The sequence below is a fragment of the Nilaparvata lugens genome, chromosome 12 (assembly GCF_014356525.2).
Source record: "Nilaparvata lugens isolate BPH chromosome 12, ASM1435652v1, whole genome shotgun sequence".
Taxonomy (NCBI): domain Eukaryota; kingdom Metazoa; phylum Arthropoda; class Insecta; order Hemiptera; family Delphacidae; genus Nilaparvata; species Nilaparvata lugens.
In genome coordinates, this window is record NC_052515.1 from 31,935,937 (window position 1) to 31,960,946 (window position 25,010).

At 34.7% G+C, this 25,010-nt stretch overlaps 1 protein-coding gene across 1 annotated transcript in view; it reads left to right on the top strand.

Moving 5' to 3' along the window:
• Positions 1-24,448, top strand: part of LOC111052580 (NADH dehydrogenase [ubiquinone] 1 alpha subcomplex subunit 9, mitochondrial) — a 26,224-nt gene extending 1,776 nt beyond the window's left edge. The window contains exons 3-8 of the mRNA XM_022339309.2: positions 1,307-1,426; positions 3,925-4,098; positions 7,752-7,885; positions 11,693-11,854; positions 19,912-20,101; positions 22,754-24,448. Of these exons, the coding sequence (XP_022195001.2) occupies positions 1,307-1,426; positions 3,925-4,098; positions 7,752-7,885; positions 11,693-11,854; positions 19,912-20,101; positions 22,754-22,936 (963 nt within the window). The 3' untranslated portion in view covers positions 22,937-24,448. The remainder of the gene's footprint in view (positions 1-1,306; positions 1,427-3,924; positions 4,099-7,751; positions 7,886-11,692; positions 11,855-19,911; positions 20,102-22,753) is intronic.
• Positions 24,449-25,010: the final 562 nt, after the last annotated feature.

Genomic DNA, 25,010 nt, shown 5'->3' on the forward strand with positions numbered 1-25,010 from the left:
TCACTATTTTACAAAGGCGACTTTCCAGAAGTATTTTAAGCCTAGTTGTTGATTGATTGATTGAGTACTTTTTTTATGTAGATTACAATATATACTGGCTTATACACTTATATACAATAGCCTACAATACAGCAAAATTATAGATGAATTTACATAATATAGACTAAGAAAGTAATTATTGAACTGTATATGATATGGAAAAAGCAATCTGTAATAACTGTAGATAATTATATTGTTATGCATCTACATAAATTGGCGGAGCTTTGGACATATCAATGTCCATTCTTCGGAAAGAATATTAAAAATATCCTCCCCACTTACTCTCTACCAAAACTGAATGATTATGAGATGAACGATAATACAATGAAGGTAGAGTTATGAATGAATAAAAATTACAGGTTATGCTATCCACTTGAATTGATTCAAGTCCACTTTTCAGTCCACAAATAAACTAGAAATTTTGATTTTGATTTGACTAAAAACCGATTATTATAGAATGATTGCATTCAATAAACTCTCAGAACTTGAAAACATTGAGTTATTAAGAAAAATTTTGAGCCATAAATAGAACACAGACTTACATTGAAAGCACAGCTGTTAATATAAGGGATAGCAGCACTAATATAAATTGAATACCGCGATTATATAATGGACATCAATATAGTAAGGCTAAGATTAAACTTATCAGACATACTAACTAACTAGATTCTATTAATATCAGTATAGATCTGTTCCAATCTAAAAATAGACATTGAAAGCTCAATTCATTAAAGCGTTTTATCTAAAGACCTTTGGCCCGGTCGCATAAAAGCTCCTTAAATTTTAATCGTGATTAATCTCACAAGAACCAATCACAGAAGGAGATTTTCGAAAAGAATGGTTCTCATGAAATTAATCACGATTAAAATTTAACCGGATTTTGTGCAACCAGCACAGAGTTATTCTGTTATGTGGGAAAGATGTTGTTTTCTTGTTATTCAAATTCTGTGATTGTGTACAGGCTACTATTATAAGATAGATCCTTCTCTCTTACTTTTCATGAATGAAAAATTTATCTCTTTTCTGTAAAGGGCTACTTGTAATAAAAATAGAAAAAAAAACAATTTCATGAATGAATGTGGCTGCTGATGCTACACTCTACTACTAGATCTGTCTCCACTACTTTTCATGAATGAAATATCAATTTCATGAATGTATGCTGCAGCTGATGCTGCCCTCTATTACGAAATCTGTCTCAACCACTTTTTACGAATGAACTATCATTTTTTATGAATGAAATATCTATTTCAATGAATGAATGTTTCAGATGATCCTGCCCTATCGTGGAGAATACTACGACATTCACCCGAAGCGTGTTGCAGGTGACTTGGGTCAGGTGCTATTTCATCACTATCACCTGAAAGACGAGAGCAGCATTCGAAAGGCGGTAATTAATTCCATAATTCATTCGCATGAATCACAATATGTAGTATAACTACAGCAACTATATCAAATTAACCGGTTATATAGTTACTGTAGTTTAACTAGTAAGCCCCCGGGCTGAAGAACTCTCTCAAAGTGCCACTGATATTCTGTCAGCTGTTCTATTAAAAGCAATGAAAGTTAAGAGAAATAATTCAAATTGCATTGGAACATTAATGATTACAAAAATATGGGAGCAGACGAAAAAATCCCAAAAATTGCTCTCCAATCAAGTAAATTACAATAAACGCAATAGCCTACAAATAAATTTGAAATCGATAAAAAAAGAAAGGGAGAAAAATACCTCTTGCTAAATTATTTAGCAACTATTTTTTATAGAGATGTGATATGAAGTTTATATGGTATAGAATGCGTTTATGTTTCATATTTCTCTAAACAGATAGTCCTAGTAGTTTCGTGAAACTATGTGACACTGCATAGATATCACTGCATCAATAGCAGCATAGATAAAGAGATAGCATGAGAATATATGGCATGGTTTGTAGAATTCATTCAAACCTTGGAAGTTTTTTATCAAATAATGGTGTTGTGTATCAAGTTGAGATGATACTACATCATTTGTGGTGATACTGTATCATTTCTGGTGATAGCATAAGAAGTTATGCTATGGTGTTTAGGGCGTTTATGTTGCAAATGTCAGTTCTAGTAGTTGTTTTTCGTGAAGCTATGTGACGCTGGTAGTCTCTCATACTGTGCCGTTCTCACACTCTCATGTGGCTAAAACAGTAATAATAGACAATAGACAGTAGTAGACAGTAAGGAAGGTTCTGTAATATCATAGGGAAAAAGAAAGCATAAAGGTGCGTACAGATTAACGCGCCGCGAACATGAGCAATTCACTTTTAATCAGCTGATGCCAAGCTTTTTGTATCTGTATCTTACCGTTTCTGTAAAAATACAAATATAATCAGCTGATTAAAAATGAATTTCTCATGTTCGCGGCGCGTATATCTGTACGCACCTTTAGAAGATACCCCATGGTATACGACGTTGATGTTGCAAATTTCACTTTTACTCAAACCGATAACTGTCGATTACGGTACTATCTATTATTAGTGTTTTGCTTGGGAGTGAGAGTGTAAAGCTGCGTACAGATATACGCGCCTCCAACCCGCTCCGCGCACGCTCCGCCCTCGTTCCTCCATCGCTCCGCAGTCGCTCCGCCCCCGCTCTGCAGTCGCACCGATCATGAAGGTTACGGGAGATGTTAGATCTTCTCTCGTTCCCCGGTCGAACCACTCTTGCTCCCCGGTCGATCATCAATCGCTCTGCTCGAGTGACGTTCGGTTGCGGAGCAGAGCGAAAGTCTGTACGCACCTTAAGAACGGCACAGTATGCGAAACTACCAGCGTCACATAGCTTCACCAAAAACAACTACTAGGGTCGGCTTGAGTTGACAGTGAATTTGAAACACAAACGCCCTATACTATGGAATAATGCCATCTCTTCTCTATACTATCACCATAGATGATACAGTATCACTACAAATGATACAGTATCATCTAAACTTGATACACAAACCATAATTTGATACAAAACTTCCAAAAATTAGAATGAATTCTACAAACCATGGCATATCTTCTTATGCTATATTTTTTACATGATATTACTATAAATGATAGAGTATCACCACAGATGATACAGTATCATCTAAACTTGATACACAAACCATAATTTGATATAAAACTTCCAAACTTAATGGATTCTACAAACCATGGGCTATCGTCTCTATGCTTTTATTTAATCGAATTCCATTTTTGAGGTGAATTTGATGAGTTATATTTATTTATTCCTATGGCTTTTATCAAAAAAGAGAGATCCTTTCGGATGTTCTGCCTCGCCGTGTATTACCCAATGCCATTTCCTATTAACACTCAAGTTTATAGGTTATATATTGGGCTCTTCATCTTTCTCACTAAAAGTTTGCACTTTCATTTCCTGAGCTTTTATTTTATAAAGTTCAAACTTGAGAAAACTTATTTCTAATCACAAATTCACATTTAAAAAGCAGTCAAATATAAAATTTTGATGATAATATCATAGAGAAATGATAGCATAAGTAGATATCCCATGGTATAGGGTGTTTATGTCGTAACTTTTTGTGTTATCTCAAGTCCACGTAGTTCTTTCTCATAAAGCTATGTGACGCTGGCAGTCTCTCATATTTTGCCGCTCATACAATCTCACCCGGCCAAAACAGTAAAAATCTACAATAATCGACAGTAATCGGCTTGAGATAACAGTAAAAGTTGCGATATAAACGCCCTAGACCTTGGGATATCTACTTACGCTAATGTTTCTCTATGATAATATGGAACTGAAAATTTCACATTGCAAATTCTTCCATGGTAACCAAATCCATTTCATGAGTTTTTTAGGTGAATTTGATGATTTTTTGTGTGTTTTTAAGGTGAATTTGATGATATTTTGTGTGTTTTTTAGGTGAAATACTCGAACGTGGTGATCAATATGGTGGGTCGCGACTGGGAGACTAAGAACTTTAGTTTCGAGGAGGTGAACGTAGAGGGAGCCAGGCGATTGGCTAGGATTGCTCGCGAGATGGGAGTTGAAAAGTTCATTCATATCAGCGATGCTAATGCGTCGCCTGATCCTGCTGTGAGTTCATTCATTCATTCAAGTTAAGATTAAACAAAGTTAAAGTTAAGATTAAACAAAATTAAACAAGGTGTGACTAAACAAATAGTCTGTCTAAAAAATGGATTAATTTGTTAACCTCATGTTACAATAAATTAAATATCTCGCGATAGAGAACCGTTCGCTATTTGCGCTAACTAGGAACTGGCTACTAAATAAAAAGTAACCTCTCACTATAGTTCACTGAGCGAAGTGAGGTTTAAGATTCAAGTCGACGGTTTGGCATTTCTCTTAATGTTTAAATGTTTATATGTTGCGCATTTACGGCGAAACGCGGTAATAGATTTCATGAAATTTGACAGGTATGTTCCTTTTTTAATTGCACGTCGACGTATATACAATGTTTTTGGAAATTTTGCATTCCAAGGATAATATAAAAGGAAAAAGGAGCCTTCTTCATACGCCAATATTAGAGTAAAAATCAGACTATAGAATTATTCATCATAAATCAGCTTACAAGTGATTACACAGATGTGTGGAGAAGCACTACCTCCGTATTTACGGAGGTTGTGGGAGAAGCTAGTCTATTGCTGTATTTCCATAAGGTTTATAGTTTCAATCAGGTACTTGTGGATGAGAATACTGCGTGAGGTCTACTGTTCACAGAACTACTAGTTAAATATCTTGCGATAGAGAACCTTTCGCTATTTGCGCTAACTAGGAACTGGCTACTAAATAAAAAGTAACCTCTCACTATAGTTGACCGAGCGAAGTGAGGTCTAAGATTCAAGTCGACGGTTAGGCATTTCTCTTAATGTTTAAATGTTTATATGTTGCGCATTTACGGCGAAACGCGGTAATAGATTTTCATGAAATTTGACAGGTATGTTCCTTTTTTAATTGCGCGTCGACGTATATATAATGTTTTTGGAAATTTTGCATTCCAAGGATAATATAAAAGGAAAAAGGAGCCTTCTTCATACGCCAATATTAGAGTAAAAATCAGACTATAGAATTATTCATCATAAATCAGCTTACAAGTGATTACACAGATGTGTGGAGAAGCACTACCTCCGTATTTACGGAGGTTGTGGGAGAAGCTAGTCTATTGCTGTATTTCCATAAGGTTTATAGTTTCAATCAGGTACTTGTGGATGAGAATACTGCGTGAGGTCTACTGTTCACAGAACTACTAGTTAAATATCTTGCGATAGAGAACCTTTCGCTATTTGCGCTAACTAGGAACTGGCTACTAAATAAAAAGTAACCTCTCACTATAGTTGACCGAGCGAAGTGAGGTCTAAGATTCAAGTCGACGGTTAGGCATTTCTCTTAATATTCAAATGTTCGAATGTTTATATGTTGCGCATTTACGGCGAAACGCGGTAATAGATTTTCATGAAATTTGACAGGTATGTTCCTTTTTTAATTGCGCGTCGACGTATATACAATGTTTTTGGAAATTTTGCATTTCAAGGATAATATAAAAGGAAAAAGGAGCCTCCTTCATACGCCAATATAAGAGTAAAAATCAGACTATAGAATAATTGTTAATCATAAATCAGCTGACAAGTGATTACACAGATGTGTGGAGAAGTCAGTCTATTGCTGTATTTCCATAAAGTCTATAGTTTCAACAATACCTTCTATTACCTACCTATTAGTAAGTAATAGTAGGTATTGGTTTCAATCAGGTACTTGTGGATGAGAATACTGCGTGAGGTCTACTGTTCATTGAACTACTAGTTAATATGCTGCATCAGCAATAATAGAATGACATGAGGAGTGCTGAGTTTGATAAGTAATTCGTTATATAACTTTGATTTATTCATTTATTCTCTAATTTACTCATTCAAGTTAATACTGTATGTGACGGAAGTCTTTTTTACTTTCCTAGCCCTTTTACCATAGGTAAGGAAAGTATTGCTTTCCGAAAAAAATTAAGGTACCCCAATTCATAAATTTCTATACGTTTCAAGGTCCTCTGAGTTCAAAAAAGTGGTTTTTGGTCTGTATGTGTGTATGTGCGTCTGTGTACACGATATCTCATCTCCCAATCAACGGAATGACTTAAAAAAATTAAGACTTAAAAAATTTGGAACGTAAGGTCCTTACAATTTAAGGATCCGACACGAACAATTTCGATCAAATGCGATTCAAGATGGCGGCAAAAATGGCTAAAATTTTGTCAAAAACAGGGTATTTCGCGATTTTCTCGAAAACGGCTCCAACGATTTTGATTGAAGTTATACCCAAAATAGTCATCGATAAGCTCTATCAACTGCCACAAGTCCCATATCTGTACAAATTTCAGAAGCTCCGCCCCATCCATGCAAAGTTTGATTTTCGATTCCCAATTATCAGGCTTCAGATACAATTTAAACAAAATATTTAAAGTGGAAAACTCAATCTTTTGAAAACTCAATCAAAAAATTGAGTGGAAAGGATTGAGCATGAAAATCTCTGCAATTAATGTCTTGTAACATTTTCATCTAAAATTGAAAATGAGCTTGAAATTCGAGAAATTGTGATTATTCAATTGCAAACTGTTTGCAACTGTTGATTCTATTGAATCATTCACTATGAAGAGATAGCAGACCTCGTGTGTCTCCAGCGTATTGTCCTCTCACCAGCTGGCTTGGATCTTTAAATAGTAGACTTGAGATGTGCGTGAACACTAGCGTCAGGGGATCAATTTTCATAACGGCAAGGAAAGTTGTGTGAGTGCGCCATACCAGATTATTTCAGGCGTTCTCAAACAAGTCGGCAGGGCAGAAAGACTGGCTGAAGACTGGCTCCGATGATCATCAGATGATTCCCGAACGCCAATCGGACAGCTTCCTGCCTTGCCGATTCGTCTTAAAACCCTCGTGTGGCCTCGCCCCAATCCTGTTAAAACTGCTTCTCAATTCGAGTGGAAAATAATGAAGCACTTGAATAATCATGTTCAATAAAATTATTAGAATTGATAGTGATTTTATGAAATCTCTCCATAATAAGAAAACAAAGATATTGTCAATTTCACTAAAAATTTATCAAAAACTTTAAAACAGTACCATGTTTTCACGTTTACCAACGCATCATCGTTGGTAAATGTGAAACCATGGTACTGTTTTAAAGTTTGTAATAAATTTTCAGTGAAATTTGACAATATCTTTGTTTTCTTATTAATCATGATTGTTCAAATTAGGCTATCTATTTATTCACTAGCAGGTAACCCGTGCTCCGCAAGGATCTATTTTTAAACTTGACAAACTGAAAACTTGATGTAATAGAGTTTTAAATAGTCCTTGAACCATCCTCCGTTAGTTAAGAATCTATATGCAAAAATTTCAAGTTAACCAATCCAGTAGTTCAGACGTGATGATGCGTCAAACAATTTTCCCATCCCTACGGCTGTAAGCCGGTTCTTTCCTTCAGATAACATTACATAAAATATAATAGAATAGAATAGCTGCCTTTATTTTTACCTAGGAGGGCGGAGTTAGGGCGCAGCCGGCCCTCTCTTACACTCAACCCTCAAATGAGAGGCTAAAATGAGAGTGTTTGGGCTGACGCTCAAACACGCTCATGAAACAATCAAAAAATTGAGTATGAGCCATTCTAGCGAACAATAAATCTCAGGTGAAATATTCTGTTCACAAAATATTGATTGTTTGTGTTGTTTATTACAGCAAAAAGTGATCAAAGGAGGATCCAAGTTCTTGAAGAGCAAGTATGCCGGAGAGCTGGCTGTGAGGGAGGAATTTCCCAATGCCACCATTATCAGACCGTCCATGATTTTTGGAAATGGAGACCGATTCACCAGGTGAGCATAGAATTCAGTCCTTCGTCCTTTTGAGGAGGTGATCATTTAAAGTACTCGAATTAATGAAATTCATGGTCAGATTCTCCAGACTTTCAGTAAGTAGAAGACAGTATGAACACAACTGCAATTTGCTGATTAATATGATTCCCTTAAACTTATTCACCCATAAAATAAACAAAAGACTTACAAAAGATATTGATGAATGGGTAAAAGCTAGAATATTTTTCAAAATAGACTTTTAATCATAAAATTACACATAATAGATTGATTTGGTGAATACCCAAAATAAAATTTTGATTTTTGTGAATTTCAACAAAGTTCTTTTTTTGTGTTTCAATCAAGAAGAAAAAATAAGAAAAAAACTTTCAATGATTTGAACTAAACTCATTGCTAGCGATCAGACACGTGTCTCTGCTAGCAATTACTGCCGGTAAAATGAGTACAACTGGGATTTCAGTTATGTTATATGTAATTTATTTTTATTATTTCTAGAATAGGGTATATTCTGAATTTCTGTATGATGTACCCAATTATTATGTGAATTTGTAATTGTAAAAATCTTGTATATATGGCAAATAAATTGAATTGAAATTGAATCGAAATTGAATTGAAATTGAATTTAAATTGAATTGAAATTGCGTCAGTTTGATCAATCACACATTGATCAATATTGCGATTGTTTGTTTCTTAAGGTGCGTACTGATATACGCGCCGCGAACATGATCAATTCACTTTTAATCAGCTGATTATATCTGTATTTTTACAGAAACTGTAAGATACAGATATAAAAAGCTTGGCATCAGCTGATTAAAAGTGAATTGCTCATGTTCGCGGCGCGTATATCTGTACGTACCTTTAGAAGATATATGGTATACGACGTTGATGTTCCAAATTTCACTTTTACTCAAACCGATAACTAACGATTACGGTACTGTCTATTATTAGTGTTTTGTTTGGGGTGAGAGTTTAGGGACCTTTTAGGGACAAGTTTACTTTTGAATTGAATAATTAATAAATTCCCAATTCGTAGTTTATTTATTTTTATTCATTGTTGATTTAATTCAGTAAATTATTACGATTTATTGTTGTCACAGGTACTTCACTTACAATTTCCGCCACTATAGGCGCTACCTGTTACAGAAACGACTATAGTGAGGTCCACGTTATAATGACAGTATTTGATCAACTTTGGTTTTGCTATCCTTGTTTATCATTCGACAAAGCCGGTGGTACTATCCTTTTCTAGGCCCACAACGTGGATCTTTTGGTAGAGAGTTAGTGGGGAGGATATTTTTAATATTCTTTCCGAAGAATGGACATTGATATGTCCAAAGCTCCGCCAATTTATGTACATGCATAACAATATAATTATCTATAGTTGTTATATTACAAATTGCTTTTTCATATCATATACAGTTCAATAATTATTTCCTTAGTCTATATTATGTAAATTCATCTATAATTTTGCTGTATTGTAAGCTATTGTATATAAGTGTATAAGCCAGTATATATTGTAATCTACATAAATAAAGTACTCAATCAATCAATCACAACGATGACAATTATGTTTTTGACAGTGTAGAAATATAATTAATGCAGAGAATCGGCATCGCTATTCTTCTATCTTTATCCACTGTCATTATAACGTGGACCTCACTATAGGACACTATGAATTATAGTGAAGTCCACGTTTAAATGGCAGTATTTGATTAACATTAGTGTTGCTATCCTTGTCTATCATTCCACAAAGCAGATAGCGCTATCCTTTCCTGCCTCTGCAACGTTGTAAGATCGTTTTTCAACCACGTAGAAATTATATAATTAAAAAACAAAATATTTAATCTCAATTATTATGACACTTTACTATTCAATCATTGAAAAATATATATTTTTTTTCGGATGGACACGTTAACTCGTCGGTCCCGGTTGCCTAAAAAGCAGTCGTTAGGTCATGTCAGAGGCCCTGAAATTGATCAGTTGCGACCTGAAAACTCTGACACCAGACCTGAGCCAGCCAGGTCACTCGATATTATTATTATTATTGAAAAATATAGATGAATGGAATATAATTGATTATTTTAAACAAGAATGAAGATCTAATATTACATCAGATATACCGGCATGAGCTGCACTCTATAAAAGGAAGTGTTAAGGCAAAGAATCGGTGACGCTTTTTTCCTATAGTGAGGTCCACGTTATAATGGCAGTGTTTGATTAGCAATGGTACTGCTATCCTTGTCTATCATTCAATAAAGCGGATAGCGCTATCTCTTTCTCGCTTCGCTCTGTTGCCAGATCGTCTTTTAACAATGTCGAATTAATAAATTAATTATCAAAATATAGAAATTATTGAAAAATATAATTTCTTGCTTAATAAAATATAATTGATTATTTTAAACGAGAATGAACAGTTAACATTACATCAATAAACCTGTATCAGCTACCATCTATAGAAGGCATTGACAAGACAGAGGTTCGGCAACGTTGTTCTGCTATCTTTCTTCACTGGCTTGATAACGTGGACCTCACTATGTACGCATAGTAGCGTCTTGATGCTAAGGACAGGTTAAATCAGTCCAGCGATCAAGTCAAGAGTCTGTGACTCTAGATGCTTGTTTACTGTAAATTGATTCAATGATTGTCATTCATTCTTGATGAAATTGTTGTGATTAATTGATTTATTGATCATTGACCGAGCGAAGTGAGGTCTAAAATTCAAGTCGACGGTTTGGCATTTCTCTTGATGTTTAAATGTTTATATGTTGCGCATTTACGGCGAAATGCGGTAATAGATTTTCATGAAATTTGACAGGTATGTTCCTTTTTTAATTGCGCGTCGACGTATATAGAAGGTTTTTTGAAATTTTGCATTTCAAGGATAATATAAAAGAAAAAAGGAGCCTCCTTCATACGCCAATATTAGAGTAAAATCAGACCATAGAATTTTCCATCATAAATCAGCTGTCTAGTAGACTATAATACTACCCGTTCAAAAACATCGAACATCTTGGAAATGTATCTTTCCATCAACTTTAGTAGACAGTTGACTATAATACTACCCGTTCAAAAACATCGAACATCTTGGAAATGTATGTTTCCATCAACGTTAGTAGACTGTTGACCATAAGACTACCCGTTCAAAAACATCGAACATCTTGAATATGTATCTTTCCATCAACGTTGTAGACAGTTTCAGCCAGATCTGATAACAGCGCTCACACTCACATTCCGGGAGAACACGTCACGGTACGATAGGACAGAAAGCTCTATGTTTATTTAGGAATTTTTTCTAGACATTTTAAATTGATAAATTATTTATTCATTTCGGAGAAAACATAGCAACAGGTCAATGTAACTTACTGACCGCGAGGTCTACTGTTCACAGAACTACCAGTGTTTAAATGTTTTTATGTTGCGCATTCACGGCGAAACGCGGTAATAGATTTTCATGATATTTGACAGATATGTTCCTTTTGTAATTGCGCGTCGACGTATATACAAGGTTTTTGGAAATTTTGCATTTTAAGGATAATATAAAAGGAAAAAGGAGCCTCCTTCATACGCCAATATTAGAGTAAAAAATCAGACTATAGAATTTTCCATTATAAATCAGCTGACAAGTGATTACACAGATGTGTGGAGAAGCCAGTCCATTGCTGTATTTCCATAAGGTCTATAGTTTCAATCAGGTACTCATGAGAATACTACTGTTCACAGAACTAGTAGTTTTATTCATTGTTAATTTTATTCAGTAAATGATTGTGATTGATTGTGTTTGATTGCTTGATTGATTGATTGTTTTGACAGGTACTTCACTCACATCTTCCGCCACCAGGGGCGCTACCTGCCTATGTACAGGAAGGGCGAGGAGACTGTGAAGCAGCCCGTGTTCGCGGGTGACGTCGCTCAGGCCATAGTCAACGCTGCCAAAGACAGGGACAGTCGAGGACAGACTTACCTCGGCTACGGGTCAGTAAATTCGTAGATTTAGCCTATTAAATCACATTGAATTGTCAGTGCAGACTTATCTCGGCTATGGGTCAGTAAATTCCTTGTTACTTTCCTTGCCCTATTACCATAGGTAAGAAAAGTATTGCTTTCGAAAAAAATTAAGGTACCCCAATTTCTAAATTTCTGTACGTTTCAAGGTACCCTGAGTCCAAAAAATGTTTTTTGAGTATTGGTCTGTATGTGTGTGTGTGTGTGTGTGTGTGTGTGTGTATGCGTCCGTGTGTATGCGTCTGTGTACACGATATCTCATCTCCCAATTAACGGAATGACTTGAAATTTGGAACTTGAGGTCCTTACCTTATAAGGATCCGACACGAACAATTTCGATCAAATGCAATTCAAGATGGCGGCTAAAATGGAGTAAATGTTGTCAAAACAGGGTTTTTCGCGATTTTCGAAAACGGCTCCAACAATTTCAATTAAACTCATACCTAAAATAGTTATTGATAAGCTCTATCAACTGCCACATGTCCCATATCTTTAAAAATTTCAGGAGCTCCGCCCAATTTATGCAAAGTTTGATTTTAGATTCCCAATTATCAGGCTTCAGATACAATTCAAACAAAAAAATTCGAGTGGAAAAGATTGAGCATGAAAATCTCTACTATTAATGTTCAGTAACATTTTCACCTAGAATTGAAAATAAGTTCGAAATTCGAGAAAATGTGATTATCCAATTGCAAACTGTTGGCAACTGTTGATTCTATTAAATTATTCACTATGAAGAGATAGCAGACCTCGTGTGTCTACAGCGTTATTGTCCTGTCACCAGCTGGCTCAGATCTTTGTTTATAAGTAGACTTGAGATGCGCGTGAACACTAGCGTTAGGTGTTCAATTTTCATAACGCCAAGGAAAGTTGTGTGAGTGCGCCACACTAAATTTTCTTTTGCCTATTAAATCACTTTGAATTGTCAGTGCAGACTTATCTCGGCTACAGGACAGTTTTTCGTCGATGGAAAAACCAATTTCGAATTGTCTCACAACAAATTTATTAAACTAGCCTTCAGAGCTCGAAACAGCTAGATAAGGAGCAACTTGATAGGGAGAGATAAATCATTATTTTTCTTATTTCTTATTCTTTCATTGTGCATAATACTACAATTTTAATATAATTATGACAAAATAGGCTGAGCCTTTACTATTTCTCTCCAAAAATTTTGATAAAAAGTTAATGTTTTCCAAAGTTTATTGTGCTTTTATTGTGCATAATACTACAATTTTAATATAATTAGGAAAAAATAGGCTGAGCCTTTACTATTTCTCTCCAAAAATTTTGATAAAAAGTTAATGTTTTCCAAAGTTTGAGTCGAGTCGAGTTATGATTGGCGAGCTGCTGTAACTGTTGGAGACAATTAGCAAGTTCCAAGTTACCGTTTGATTCAATTGTGATCGAAAATCACTTTCACTGTAAATAAAATTTATTATTATATTTTATACAAATACGTAACCCGTGCTCCGCAAGCGTCTAATTCAGGCCCGGTTCCACCAGGAACTAAAGGCGTCGTTAGAGGAAGCGTAAACTATAGTTAACCCTTGACTGACAAAATTGGATTTCACCACACGCCGTTAGAGTTAATGAGCCGTTATAGAGTTAACCGGCCAAATTTGGTCGGTTAACATCTGTAATCTGTCTAAGAAAAAATGGCACTATAATTCCCAACAGGTCTATTCCATCACATCCCGGTCGTCTGTTGATGGGAAGGATATTATTTGATATCCTTTTCAGAGAATCGACAATTATTTGTTAAAACACCGCCGATTCATGAAGTTACATCACAATATTATGTTATTGTTATTCTAATAATTGCATTCAATCTTTATTCTCGTTGATTAATTTTTTATATTTTGTGAAATTCGTTGAATGAGTGCTATATAGAATTTTTATATCATAAATCTTCATTCTCATTGATTATATTTTTGATTCTATTCTCATTTTTTATATTTTGTGAGATTCGTTGAATGAGTGCTATATAGAATTTTTATATCATAAATCTTTATTCTCATTGATTAATTTTTCATATTTTGTAAAATCCATTGAATGAGTGCTGTATAGAATTTTTATATCATAAATCTTTATTCTCATTGATTAATTTTTCATATTTTGTGAAATTCATTGAATGAGTGCTATATAGAATTTTTATATCATAAATCTTTATTCACATTGATTAATTTTTCATATTTTGTAAAATCCATTGAATGAGTGCTGTATAGAATTTTTATATCATAAATCTTTATTCTCATTGATTAATTTTTCATATTTTGTGAAATTCATTGAATGAGTGCTGTATAGAATTTTTATATCATAAATCTTTATTCTCATCGATTAATTTTTCATATTTTGTGAAATCCATTGAATGAGTGCTGTATAGAGTTTTTATATCATAAATCTTTATTCTCATCGATTAATTTTTCATATTTTGTGAAATTCATTGAATAAGTGCATTTTTATATCATAAACCTACTATGTTCCAAATTTCGTGAGTGCTGTTTTCGAGATACGGTGACATACAGGCATATAAACAGAAATTTAATAGAATAGTATAGGATTTTGATAGTGCAACCCCTCACCCATCCCTTTAGAGTAACCGTCCACTGGAACCGTATTCAACCGATCCGTTCGGCCGTTGGATCGGACGAATCCGCCGGCCGTTAATTCGGCCGAATATGGTCGTCCATTGGAACCGTTTACGTCAGTCTAGTTCAGTAGTAGGCTGGTTGCCAATTATTGAATTAACTACTATCATAGCCACCATCATTTTTCATAAACAATGATTATATTGAGATTTTGAGAATTGAATAAACAAATATCCACTAAACTTGTTATTCTTTACAATAATCTTACCTTCAGATCCTATTTGTTCAGCAATATTTGTCCACAGATTCCTTTGAATATCATGACGATGATATCTTTTGTCTCGCATATCCCACAATGGAACATGCTCATAAACAAAACTTATCAACTATTCATTGTCCATAGTTACAACTTTATAAAACCGAACAACTTCAAAAAACAAACAAGACTTTGAAACAATTTTTGAGGTTAGGAACACTTTGTTGTCTCAGCTAGACTAGCTAGTTCGGCCGGATAGAGCCGGAAAATCCCATTCAATTCGGATCGAAAAATTGATCGGCCGGAGACGGCCATGCACGGCCGTATGAATCTGTTGCAATGGACGAGCATCTATTCCTTACTTTGTTGGGGGATCGTTCGGTAGTTTTGGGCCGATGCTAGTTCGGACGATAACGGGTCTAGTGGACGCCCCACCTTGGGCAAGCCACCAATCAGCGGTCATTTATCATCTCAACCTGTCTGCCTACATCTTCCAAGAGAGCCGTGTCGCAATGCCGTCTGAAACACAAGGTAATTATTGGCCCCATCACAGTGTTATAGTGAGGTCCACGTTAGTGGACAGTGTTTTATAAATGGCAATGGTATTGCTATCCTTGTCTATGATTCAACAAACCAGATAGCGCCATCCTTTTCTAGATCTGCCACGTTGCCTAATCGTCTTTCAACAATGTAGAATTAATAATTAATTTACAAAATATTTCATCTTAGTTATGTAGATTCATCATTAAATTATTGGAAAATTATAATTTCTTGCTGGATAAAAATGTAATTTATTATTTTAAACGAGAATTAACAGTTAATATGACATCAATAAACCTGTATCAACTACCGTCTATAGAAGGCATTGACAAGAAGATCTAAAATATTATAAATCTCAATAAAATGTAATTGATTATTTCAAACGAGAATGAACAGTTAATATGACATCAATAAACCTGTATCAGCTACCGTCTATAGAAGGCATTGACAAGAAGATCTAAAATATTATAAATCTCAATAAAATGTAATTGATTATTTCAAACGAGAATGAACAGCTAATATTACATCAATAAACCTGTATCAGCTACCGTCTATAGAAGGCATTGACAAGACAGAAGATCGGCAACGTTGTTCTCATACTTTTCTCTACTGCCATTATAACGTGGACCTCACTATAATTATTTGTATCGTCTGGAAGTCACATGTAAAATCGCGTTCCTCCGTATCGAGTAACACCTCAAAATCCAACATACTTCTTCTTCTTCTTTAATTACTTCTCACTGTTCTTCTTCAATAATGATGTTTAATCCTCTTCTGCCTTGGTTTAAAAGCAGCTCTCTTTTCCACGCGCTGGTCAACCGCGACAAAAGAGTCTCTTCTGCTCCTTCCTCTTCTTCTATCTTCTACTACTTCTCATTCTTGTTTTTCCTCTTGTTCTTTTTATTCTTCTTCCTCCGCCTCCTCAACCTCTTCTTCCTCTTCCATCTCTTCCTCCTCAAATCAAATCATTTTTTTCATTTTTTGTGTAGTTGAAAAGTTGATATTTTTGTAATTATTCATATTGAATGAAAAAGACTAAGAAATTGTCAAAACCCACAGATTTATTGATACTTAGAAAGACCGTTTTCGGTTATTGCACCATTCTCAATCTCTGATAAACTGATCAGAGATCAGAGATCATCAGATTCATCAGAGATCAGAGTTTATCAGAGATTGACAATGGTGTAATAACCGAAACTGGTCTTTCTAAGTATCATTTTAATCTGTGATTTTTGACAATTTCTTAGACTTTTTCATTCAAAATCTTTTTTTTTATCAAATCATATCATTTTTTTATTTTTACAAAAAAAACAACTCAGTAAAATAAAGATATAAACTTCTATACAGTTAGTTCCTGTCAAAATAAAAATACTACTTGCTAAATCATTCTCAATTTGTATGCAAGTAGGAGGTCAGTGAAAAAAAAGTTTTTTATGCTACACACACACACACGCACACACACACACACACACACACACACACACACACACACACACACACACACACATCTTTCTCTTTTAAATCGGTATGTGCAAAACATGTAAAAAGTATTATAATAGAATATGAATCACTTTTTGTGTAGTTGAGAAGTTGATATTGTGGTAATATTCATATTGAATGAAAAAGACTACTACTTAGAAAGACCGGTTTCGGTTATTACAACTTTGTTAAACAAAGTTTATCAGAGATTGACAATGGTGTAATAACCGAAACCGGTCTTTCTAAGTATCAATAAATCTTTGGTTTTTTGACAATTTCTTAGTCTTTTCCATTCAATCAGAATGTGAATCAGATATTTAAAGAAAAATAACTCTCAATAGTTTCAGGCAGACATCCCCAGTAAGCCATTTTAATATTTGTTTTTTCAAAATTATTTTGTTCTCAATATTTCTTATTTAATCAGGTAGATGGTTGGAAAATTTTGGCCCCAAAAAGACAAGGATTTCAGAAAAAAATGTTATACACCCTGGGGTGTCTAGCTAAATTTTCAACTACACTTCTAGCTCTGTATACATTATCATTCTCGACTTCGATTGCCTGATAAAATGTAAAAGGATGATAAGACTTTGAAAACATATTCATAGCGCAATGGCAAACAATTGAAATATTGATAGATCAAATTCGAATTCAAATTTTTATTTACTTGAAATTCATAAAAAATATTAACAAAAGTATAACACGACAAGTTACAAGTGAACAAGATACTACTCACAAAAAGTACAGTATGTTACTGGACTTTGTCCGCGAATAGGACTCAGATACAAAGATAGGTAAAAGTGTTCGATCCTGCTCACACCCTCCATACACCGTACTATGGCTTTTTGAAGCACAATTAGATGTGCTAGATGGGTTTTGTAGCTGGATCCCCAGCAAATAATACCATAACTTAATTTGGAATCCACCAGAGCAAAATAGAGTTGCCTGAGCACAACTGAAGCAATGCATTTTCTAAGGTGATAGAATTTTTTAAGAATATGGTGGAGATAATTTTTCAATTTACAAATGTGATGAGACCAAGAGAGTTTCTCATCCACTACAAGACCTATAGTGAGGTCCACGTTGTAATGGCAGTGAAGAAAGATAGGAGAAAAACGTTGCCAAGTCTCTCCATTTTGCCACTGAGTGTACACAGCTGTTACTCAATTCATCCCATTAAATTTGATCTAATAATAATTATAATTTCCTTGATGAAATAATCAATTTAATGTCAAATTAATCAAGAATATATTTTTTTCATAATTTGATTCAAAAATTTGCTTCCATAACTGAGATCAGATTTTATTTTTATACAAACCTGAAATGGCGGCTAATTTAAAAAGCTGTGATACACCAATTTGAATCTCAAAACAACAGAAATTGAGTTATCTGGTAGGTATTCTATTCCAATTTATTTTAAAAATGATAGAAGAATAGAAATTCTATCAAAAATAAGTAATTTCAATGGAAATAATTCTGAAATAACCTTTCAATATTATTCATACCAGTACGAGTAGGTCTAACCTATACGTGTAGGCTAACTGAACCATGAATGGAGTCTAGAGCTGCGTACACATATTCGCGCTTCCAACCCGCACCGAGCACGCTCCTCCCTCGTACCGCCCTCGTACCGCCCTCGTACCACCATCGAACCACAGTCGCTCCACCCACGCACCCATCATGAACGTTGCGGAAGATGTTAGATCTTCTCGCGTTCCCCGGTCGAACCACTGTTGCTCGCCGGTCGATCATCAATCGCTCTGCTGGAGTGACGTTCGGTTGCGGAGCAGAGCGAAAGTCTGTACGTACCTTAAGATGTTTAGTTATCAACTTTTAAAATGTCATTTCAGGTATTTTAATTTGTGTGTTCTCATACGGTAATGTCTAAAAATTATTTAATTGTTCCAAAAATACATTTTAAATCAATTATACGACTTGTGTACTAAAGTATTTTGAAGAAAATTTAGAAGTATTTTTTTTTTAGAAAAAAAATGGCGGCTGAGAATATTGTTTGTCTAGTTTTGTACAGTCACTGTCAAAAGTAAAAATAAAATCTTCTGGCAAACGGACAACATTGCGAAGCTAGAGAGAGATAGCGCTATCTGTTTTGTTGTATGATAGAAAAGGACAACAACAGTATTGTCAATCCTACACTGCCATTATAACGTGGACCTCACTATAGATACCTGATAAAATCAGTTTTCCTCCACCTACTGTCCAAAGTACTTACTTTACTCCCTGAAACCTAATACTAAAGTGTCACTTTTTCGCTCTCGGTAGTAAAAAACAGAAAAACTCCCTAGGGAATAAAAGTGACTCCATTTAAATAACATGGGGAGCATCTCTATTTTGAAACTTACATTGTAATAGGTTAGAAGGTCTAAGCTCAGATGAGAAAGCATAATAGAGGTGTCTGTCATTGAGTCAACTGAATTCAAAACCACAACCAGAAATTTGATCAACTCATGAAATATATGTTTGTATGATAATTATTATATTCTTAATATTAGTAGACGATAAGAATTTATACAATTTTAAAAATATTTTATTCTATTCAAAATACCAGCCAACAATTAATATTTTTGATATGCAATTCAAATCTGACCGCGTGATCTGGAGTCAGCCATTTTTGGTAGCTGCTCAGCTGATATAATTGTTACAACTTTTGCCAATAGATAGCGCAATCGGCAGTGCCAATCAGACGACCGGTTTTTGGGTTTTAGATTTAGGTTATGTTGTTAGGAATCATTGCCACCAATACGTAAGTTATTAGAATGATTTTATTTGCAGTTTCTATAAAAAAATGTAGATGGAGGAAAAATGTTGTGTACATCACGAGCGAAAAATACTTTTACCCCAGGGAAATTGCTGCCCTCGGCTTCGCCTCGGGCTTCAAACTTTTTCCCACAGGGAGAAAAAGTCGTACTTTTCACTCTAGATAAACAAATAACTATTGTGCCACAGTACCACAATCACAATAATTGACTCCTCTCCTTCAACTACTTCTTCCTCTACCATTACTTTACCACTACTTCTCCTTCAACTACTTTTTCCTCTTCCTCTTCCTCTTCTTCTTCTTCTTCTTCTTCTTCTTCCTCTGCTCCTTTACTAACAACCAAGCAGCAACTCACAGCTCTTCTAATGATATACTGTTTTATGTTTGGCAGTCCGAAGCGCTACCGCCTCGCTGACCTGGTGGACTGGTTCCATGCGCTGGTGAACCGCGACGAGGAATCGTGGGGCTACAAGCGATACGACATCAAGTACGACCCCACCTTCCTCATCCGCGCCAAAATCAACGAGAAATTCAACCTCTCCTGGCCCATTGGATTTGTGCACCCTGAGTACATTGAGAGGGTAAGTGTTCTATAATAATCGGTTTCCATTTGGTGGATAATTAATTATTATAGTACAGGCTCAGCCTAGTTTTTCCTCCAATGTCATAATTATATCATAGAGAAACAATAGCGTAAGTAGATATCCCTTGGTATAGGGCGTTTATGTCGCAACTTTTACTGTTATCTCAAGCCGATTACTGTCGATTTTTACTGTTTTGGCCGGGTGAGATTGTATTTCACAGTTGTATATGTACACTTTAACATTGAAAAATTTGATGTGAATAGACACCACCATAATTATGCGACAAGAAATGTTACTGTTTTGTTGGGGTGAGAGTGTATGAACGGCACAATTTGAGAGACTACCAGCGTCACACAGCTGCATAGGAAAGAACTACGTGAACTATCGGCTTGAGATAACAGTGAAAGTTGCGTCATAAACGCCCTATACCAAGGGATATCTACTTACGCTATTGTTTCTCTATGTTTATATTATGATAATAGTGTTTTATACAATAAATGAATAATTAATGAATGAATTGAACGAAAAATCAAAATCAAATGCTGTAAATCACCCCTGATTTCCATCTAGCTGTCAACCCCTGTTGTTAATATTCGTTCGTAGAAGCAGAAGTTTTCGAAGTGATTTACAGAATTTGATTTGGATTTTCGTTTAATAATAATGATAAATTCGTGACATTTGAATTCACAGTAGAAAACAATAAAAATACATCGTGAAACCGAAAATGATTATACAGGGTGTTTACGAACTCCCTACCCTAGGGCATTGTTCCTGGGTAAAAAACATATCTAAATATCATATTTAAATTGTCCTGAAGTCTTCATTTACTCACACAGCGGTCATTTTGCTTTTTTCACTAATTATTTTTTTTCTAAATAATGGTTAAGCATACGAAATTGACATTTTGCACAATCATTTATAACAGCTAGACAAAGCTACAAAAAAATTATGATAATTTTTCAAATTTATAAAACAAAATGGCGGCCATTTAAAACTTTGTTTCTTCAATAACTCAGAAACCGTTGGTTTTACAAAAACTTTACAGGAATAACTTTTTTTAGTAAATTTTATTGCCTATCGTCTGGTACCAGATTTTGTAAGATCGGACCAATATTGACTGTGATATGGCAGCTTTAGTGGTTGGTGACCCACCTTTAAATGGGTTAGGTATGTAACGTTATTCCATTGTTTGAAATGAACTTAAATCGCTTACTATTAACATGCAAAGCAAACTGATATTGTTGCATCATTGGGGCGACTCTATTAGCATGCCTTGGTTTGCACTGCAACAAACTTTCAGTGGTAACCTATCACTAAGGCTGCCATATCTCAGTTAATATTGGTCCAATCTTGAAAACCTGAAAATCTAGTCAAATCTGATACCAATTGAAAGGCAATTCAATTTACTAAAAAAAAGTTATTCTTGTAATTCAGTTTCCGAGTTATTTAAGAAACCAAATTTTCAATGGCCGCCATTTTGTTTCGTAAATTTGAAAAATTATCATAATTTTTTTGTAGCTTTGTTGTAATGATTGTGCAAAGTTTCAATTTCGTATTTTCAACCATTATTTATAAAAAAAAATAATAAGTGAAAAAAGCAAAATGGCCGCTGTGTGAGTAAATTAACCACTCCCACACCACTTCCGGACAATTTTTTCAATTCAATTTCAATTCAATTCAATTTATTAATGTCAACAAAAAATTAATATACAATTCATACTTACAAACATAAAATACAAATTCTTTATAAAATAATGAATATTTACATAAAATATCATAATATTCTAAATAATATTGTTGCATCCCTCTTTAAATATGTGATCATATCATAATTTAAATATGATATTTAGATATGATTTTTACCCAGAAACAATGCCCTAGTTCGTAAACAACCTGTATAATTTTTGTAAAGTGTGGAGTTTTTAGCTCAAAAATTTCTAGTTTAATTCAAAATTTAGACTTTTTGAATACGGTTAAGTTACTGTTCTAGATTTTTTGATTCTAGACTCTAATAGTATCTATTTGATTCAAAATGTGCTTGTTCATCTGAGTATTGAAGAGTGTAAATTGTATTTTGAAAAGTGAAAGTGACATAACCAACATTTTGATTTGGACAGTATAGTATAAATTGGAGAGGGGACAGTTTTGGGCATGAGCCTGTTGTGCCTCTCCTCATGTCAAGTATTTGTACACAATGTGATAGATAAATAAATAATCATTTTCGGTTTCACGATGTATTTTTCTTGTTTTCTACTGTGAATTGAACTGTCACGAATTTATAATTATTATTGAACGAAAATCCAAATTAAATGCTGTAAATCACCCCGAAGACTTCTGCTTCTACAAATATTGTCAACAGGGTTGACAGCTAAATGGAAATCAGTCTTCGGGGTAATTTACAGAATTTAATTTGGGTTTACGTTCAATAAAAATTATTGAAGAGTGTCCTTGAAAACTTAGACAACGCCATTTTCTAGGCCCTTGACGGTCAGACGCTTCCTGTGTGTATCATGAACACTCTGACCACGCCACGACACCGCACGCTCTAGCCACCCTTGAACAGTTTGAAAATTTGAATCGGATCAAATGTAAAAGACATTCTTGTGATCTAGGATAATTATTGTGATTAATGTGCATTTGTGTGTTTAGGAGAGCATTTCGGATCCAGTGGCCGTGGAGGATATGACCTTGGAGGACATCGGTGTAAATCTGACGCCCATCGAAGATATGGCTCCCTGGCTGCTCAGATACACGCGTACCAACCGCTACTATGACGAGGAGATGAAGCTGTACCACGAGCCTCCCCCGCCGCAGCCCATTAAGGGATTGTAATTTCATCGAACATCAAGGATTTTAGTCAAATTCAATCAGTTTTAAAGGATTTTTGTCAACTCAATTTGATCAATCACAAAGGATTTTAGCCGAATTCGATCAGTTTAAAAAAATTGGTAACAAACTCTCATCCCAAATTATGCAAAGTCGACGTTTAACGCTTATCCGAACAGTTGGTATAGTGAGGTCCACGTTATAATGACAGTATTTGATTAACATTGGTGTTGCCATCCTTGTCTATCATTCGACAAAGCAGATAACACTATCCTTTTCTAGCTCCGCAACAATTCCAAATCTGTTTTTGACAATGTAGAAATAAAGGCAGAGAATCGGCATTCGACAAAGCAGATAGCACCATCCTTTTCTAGCTCCGCGACGATGCCAAATCTGTTTTTGACAATATAGAAATATAATTAATGAAGGCAGAGAATTGGCAACGCTGTTCTTCTATCTCTATCCACTGCCATTATAACTTGGACCTCACTATAGATGAAGATCCGTTTTCTCAGTCAAATAGTCAAAGACCCGGTTGCACAAAGGCCGGTTAAATTTTAGCCGTGATTAATTCCACAAGAACCAATCAGAGAAGGCGTTTTCGAAAAGACGGCTTCTCTGATTGGTTCTCGTGGAATTAATCACGGCTAAAATTTAACCGGCTTTTGTGCAACCAGGCCAAAATCTTTATTACATGTTCTTCAAAAACGGCAATAGATGTCAGTCAATATTAAATTTATATTTTTTATGGTAACTTGAATCATGAAAAATTATACAAATGTTTACTGATGAAGTATTTCAGTTGGTAGAATTGATGGTGATGTTGTGAAATCTCTCCATAATAAGAAAACAAAGATATTGTCAAATTTCACTAAAAAATTATTAAAAACTTTAAAACAGAACCATTTGTTAACTACGTGAAACCATGGTTCTGTTTTAAAGTTTTTAATACATTTTTAGTGAAATTTGACAATATCTTTGTTTTCTTATTATTTTAGTTGGGCTACATTTATTTTCAGTTGTAGAAAATATTTAGTACCATTGAAATATTTTAAATTATATACGACTAGTAATGACATAAATCTGGTAGTGTATAATTTAAAAGAAATCTTTCAAGGGTACCAGTTATCTATACTATAATAAAGGAAACAACTGGCTTATACACGTACGAGGTACGAGGTTGGAAATTTATATCACGACTGAACTACTGGACTGATTAACTTGAAATTTTGCAAATAGATTCTTAACTAACCGAGGATGGTTATAGGCATATTTTCAATTCTTCAAGATTTCATTACGTCAGGTTTTCAGTTTGTCTAGTTTCAAAATAGGATCGTTATCTTTTGACTGATTGATTGATTAAAATCCTTTATCAAATATTAGCATCCAATACCCTCTAAAAATCTATTATGCTTAGAGCTGCATTTTGTATCATAGAGCAAACATTTTGTTGTTTTATTGTTCAACCATGTTATAAATTATGTGATCATCTATGTAAATAAATTGGATTGAACAAGATCTGATGTTTTTCTTCTTATTGCCTACCTAAAACAAGTGCAAGTGCCGGTTGCACAGAAGCTGGTTGAATTCTAACCGTGATTAATTCCTCAAGAACCATTCAGAGAAACCGTCTTTTCAAAAATGCCTTCTCTGATTGGTTCTCGTGGAATTAATCACGGTTAAAATTTAACCGGCTTTTGTGCAACCGGGTACAAGTCATTTAGAAACTCATTGTGGTGATTCACGTTATAGAGTCAGTGGAAATGATAGAACGGCAGAGTTGCCAAGTCTCTTTTTTCCAGCGTCTTCTATAGCAGATGAAATGATTCAAGACATCTCGTTATATCTTATACCAGGGCTCTCCAACCTACGGCCCGCGGGCCACATCCGGCCCGCCAAGAGTTATTGCAACAGATTTTTAAAAATATATATTCACACAAAGAAGGTAAGCTACTTCCATTTTACAGTTCTCTCCCAGAAAAAGACTTAAAAAACATAAAAAACCATGCTGAAGCTATGTTTTCTCTTTTTGGATCTCCCTACAAGTGTGAGCAGATATTTTCAAAAATGAAGTTTGTTA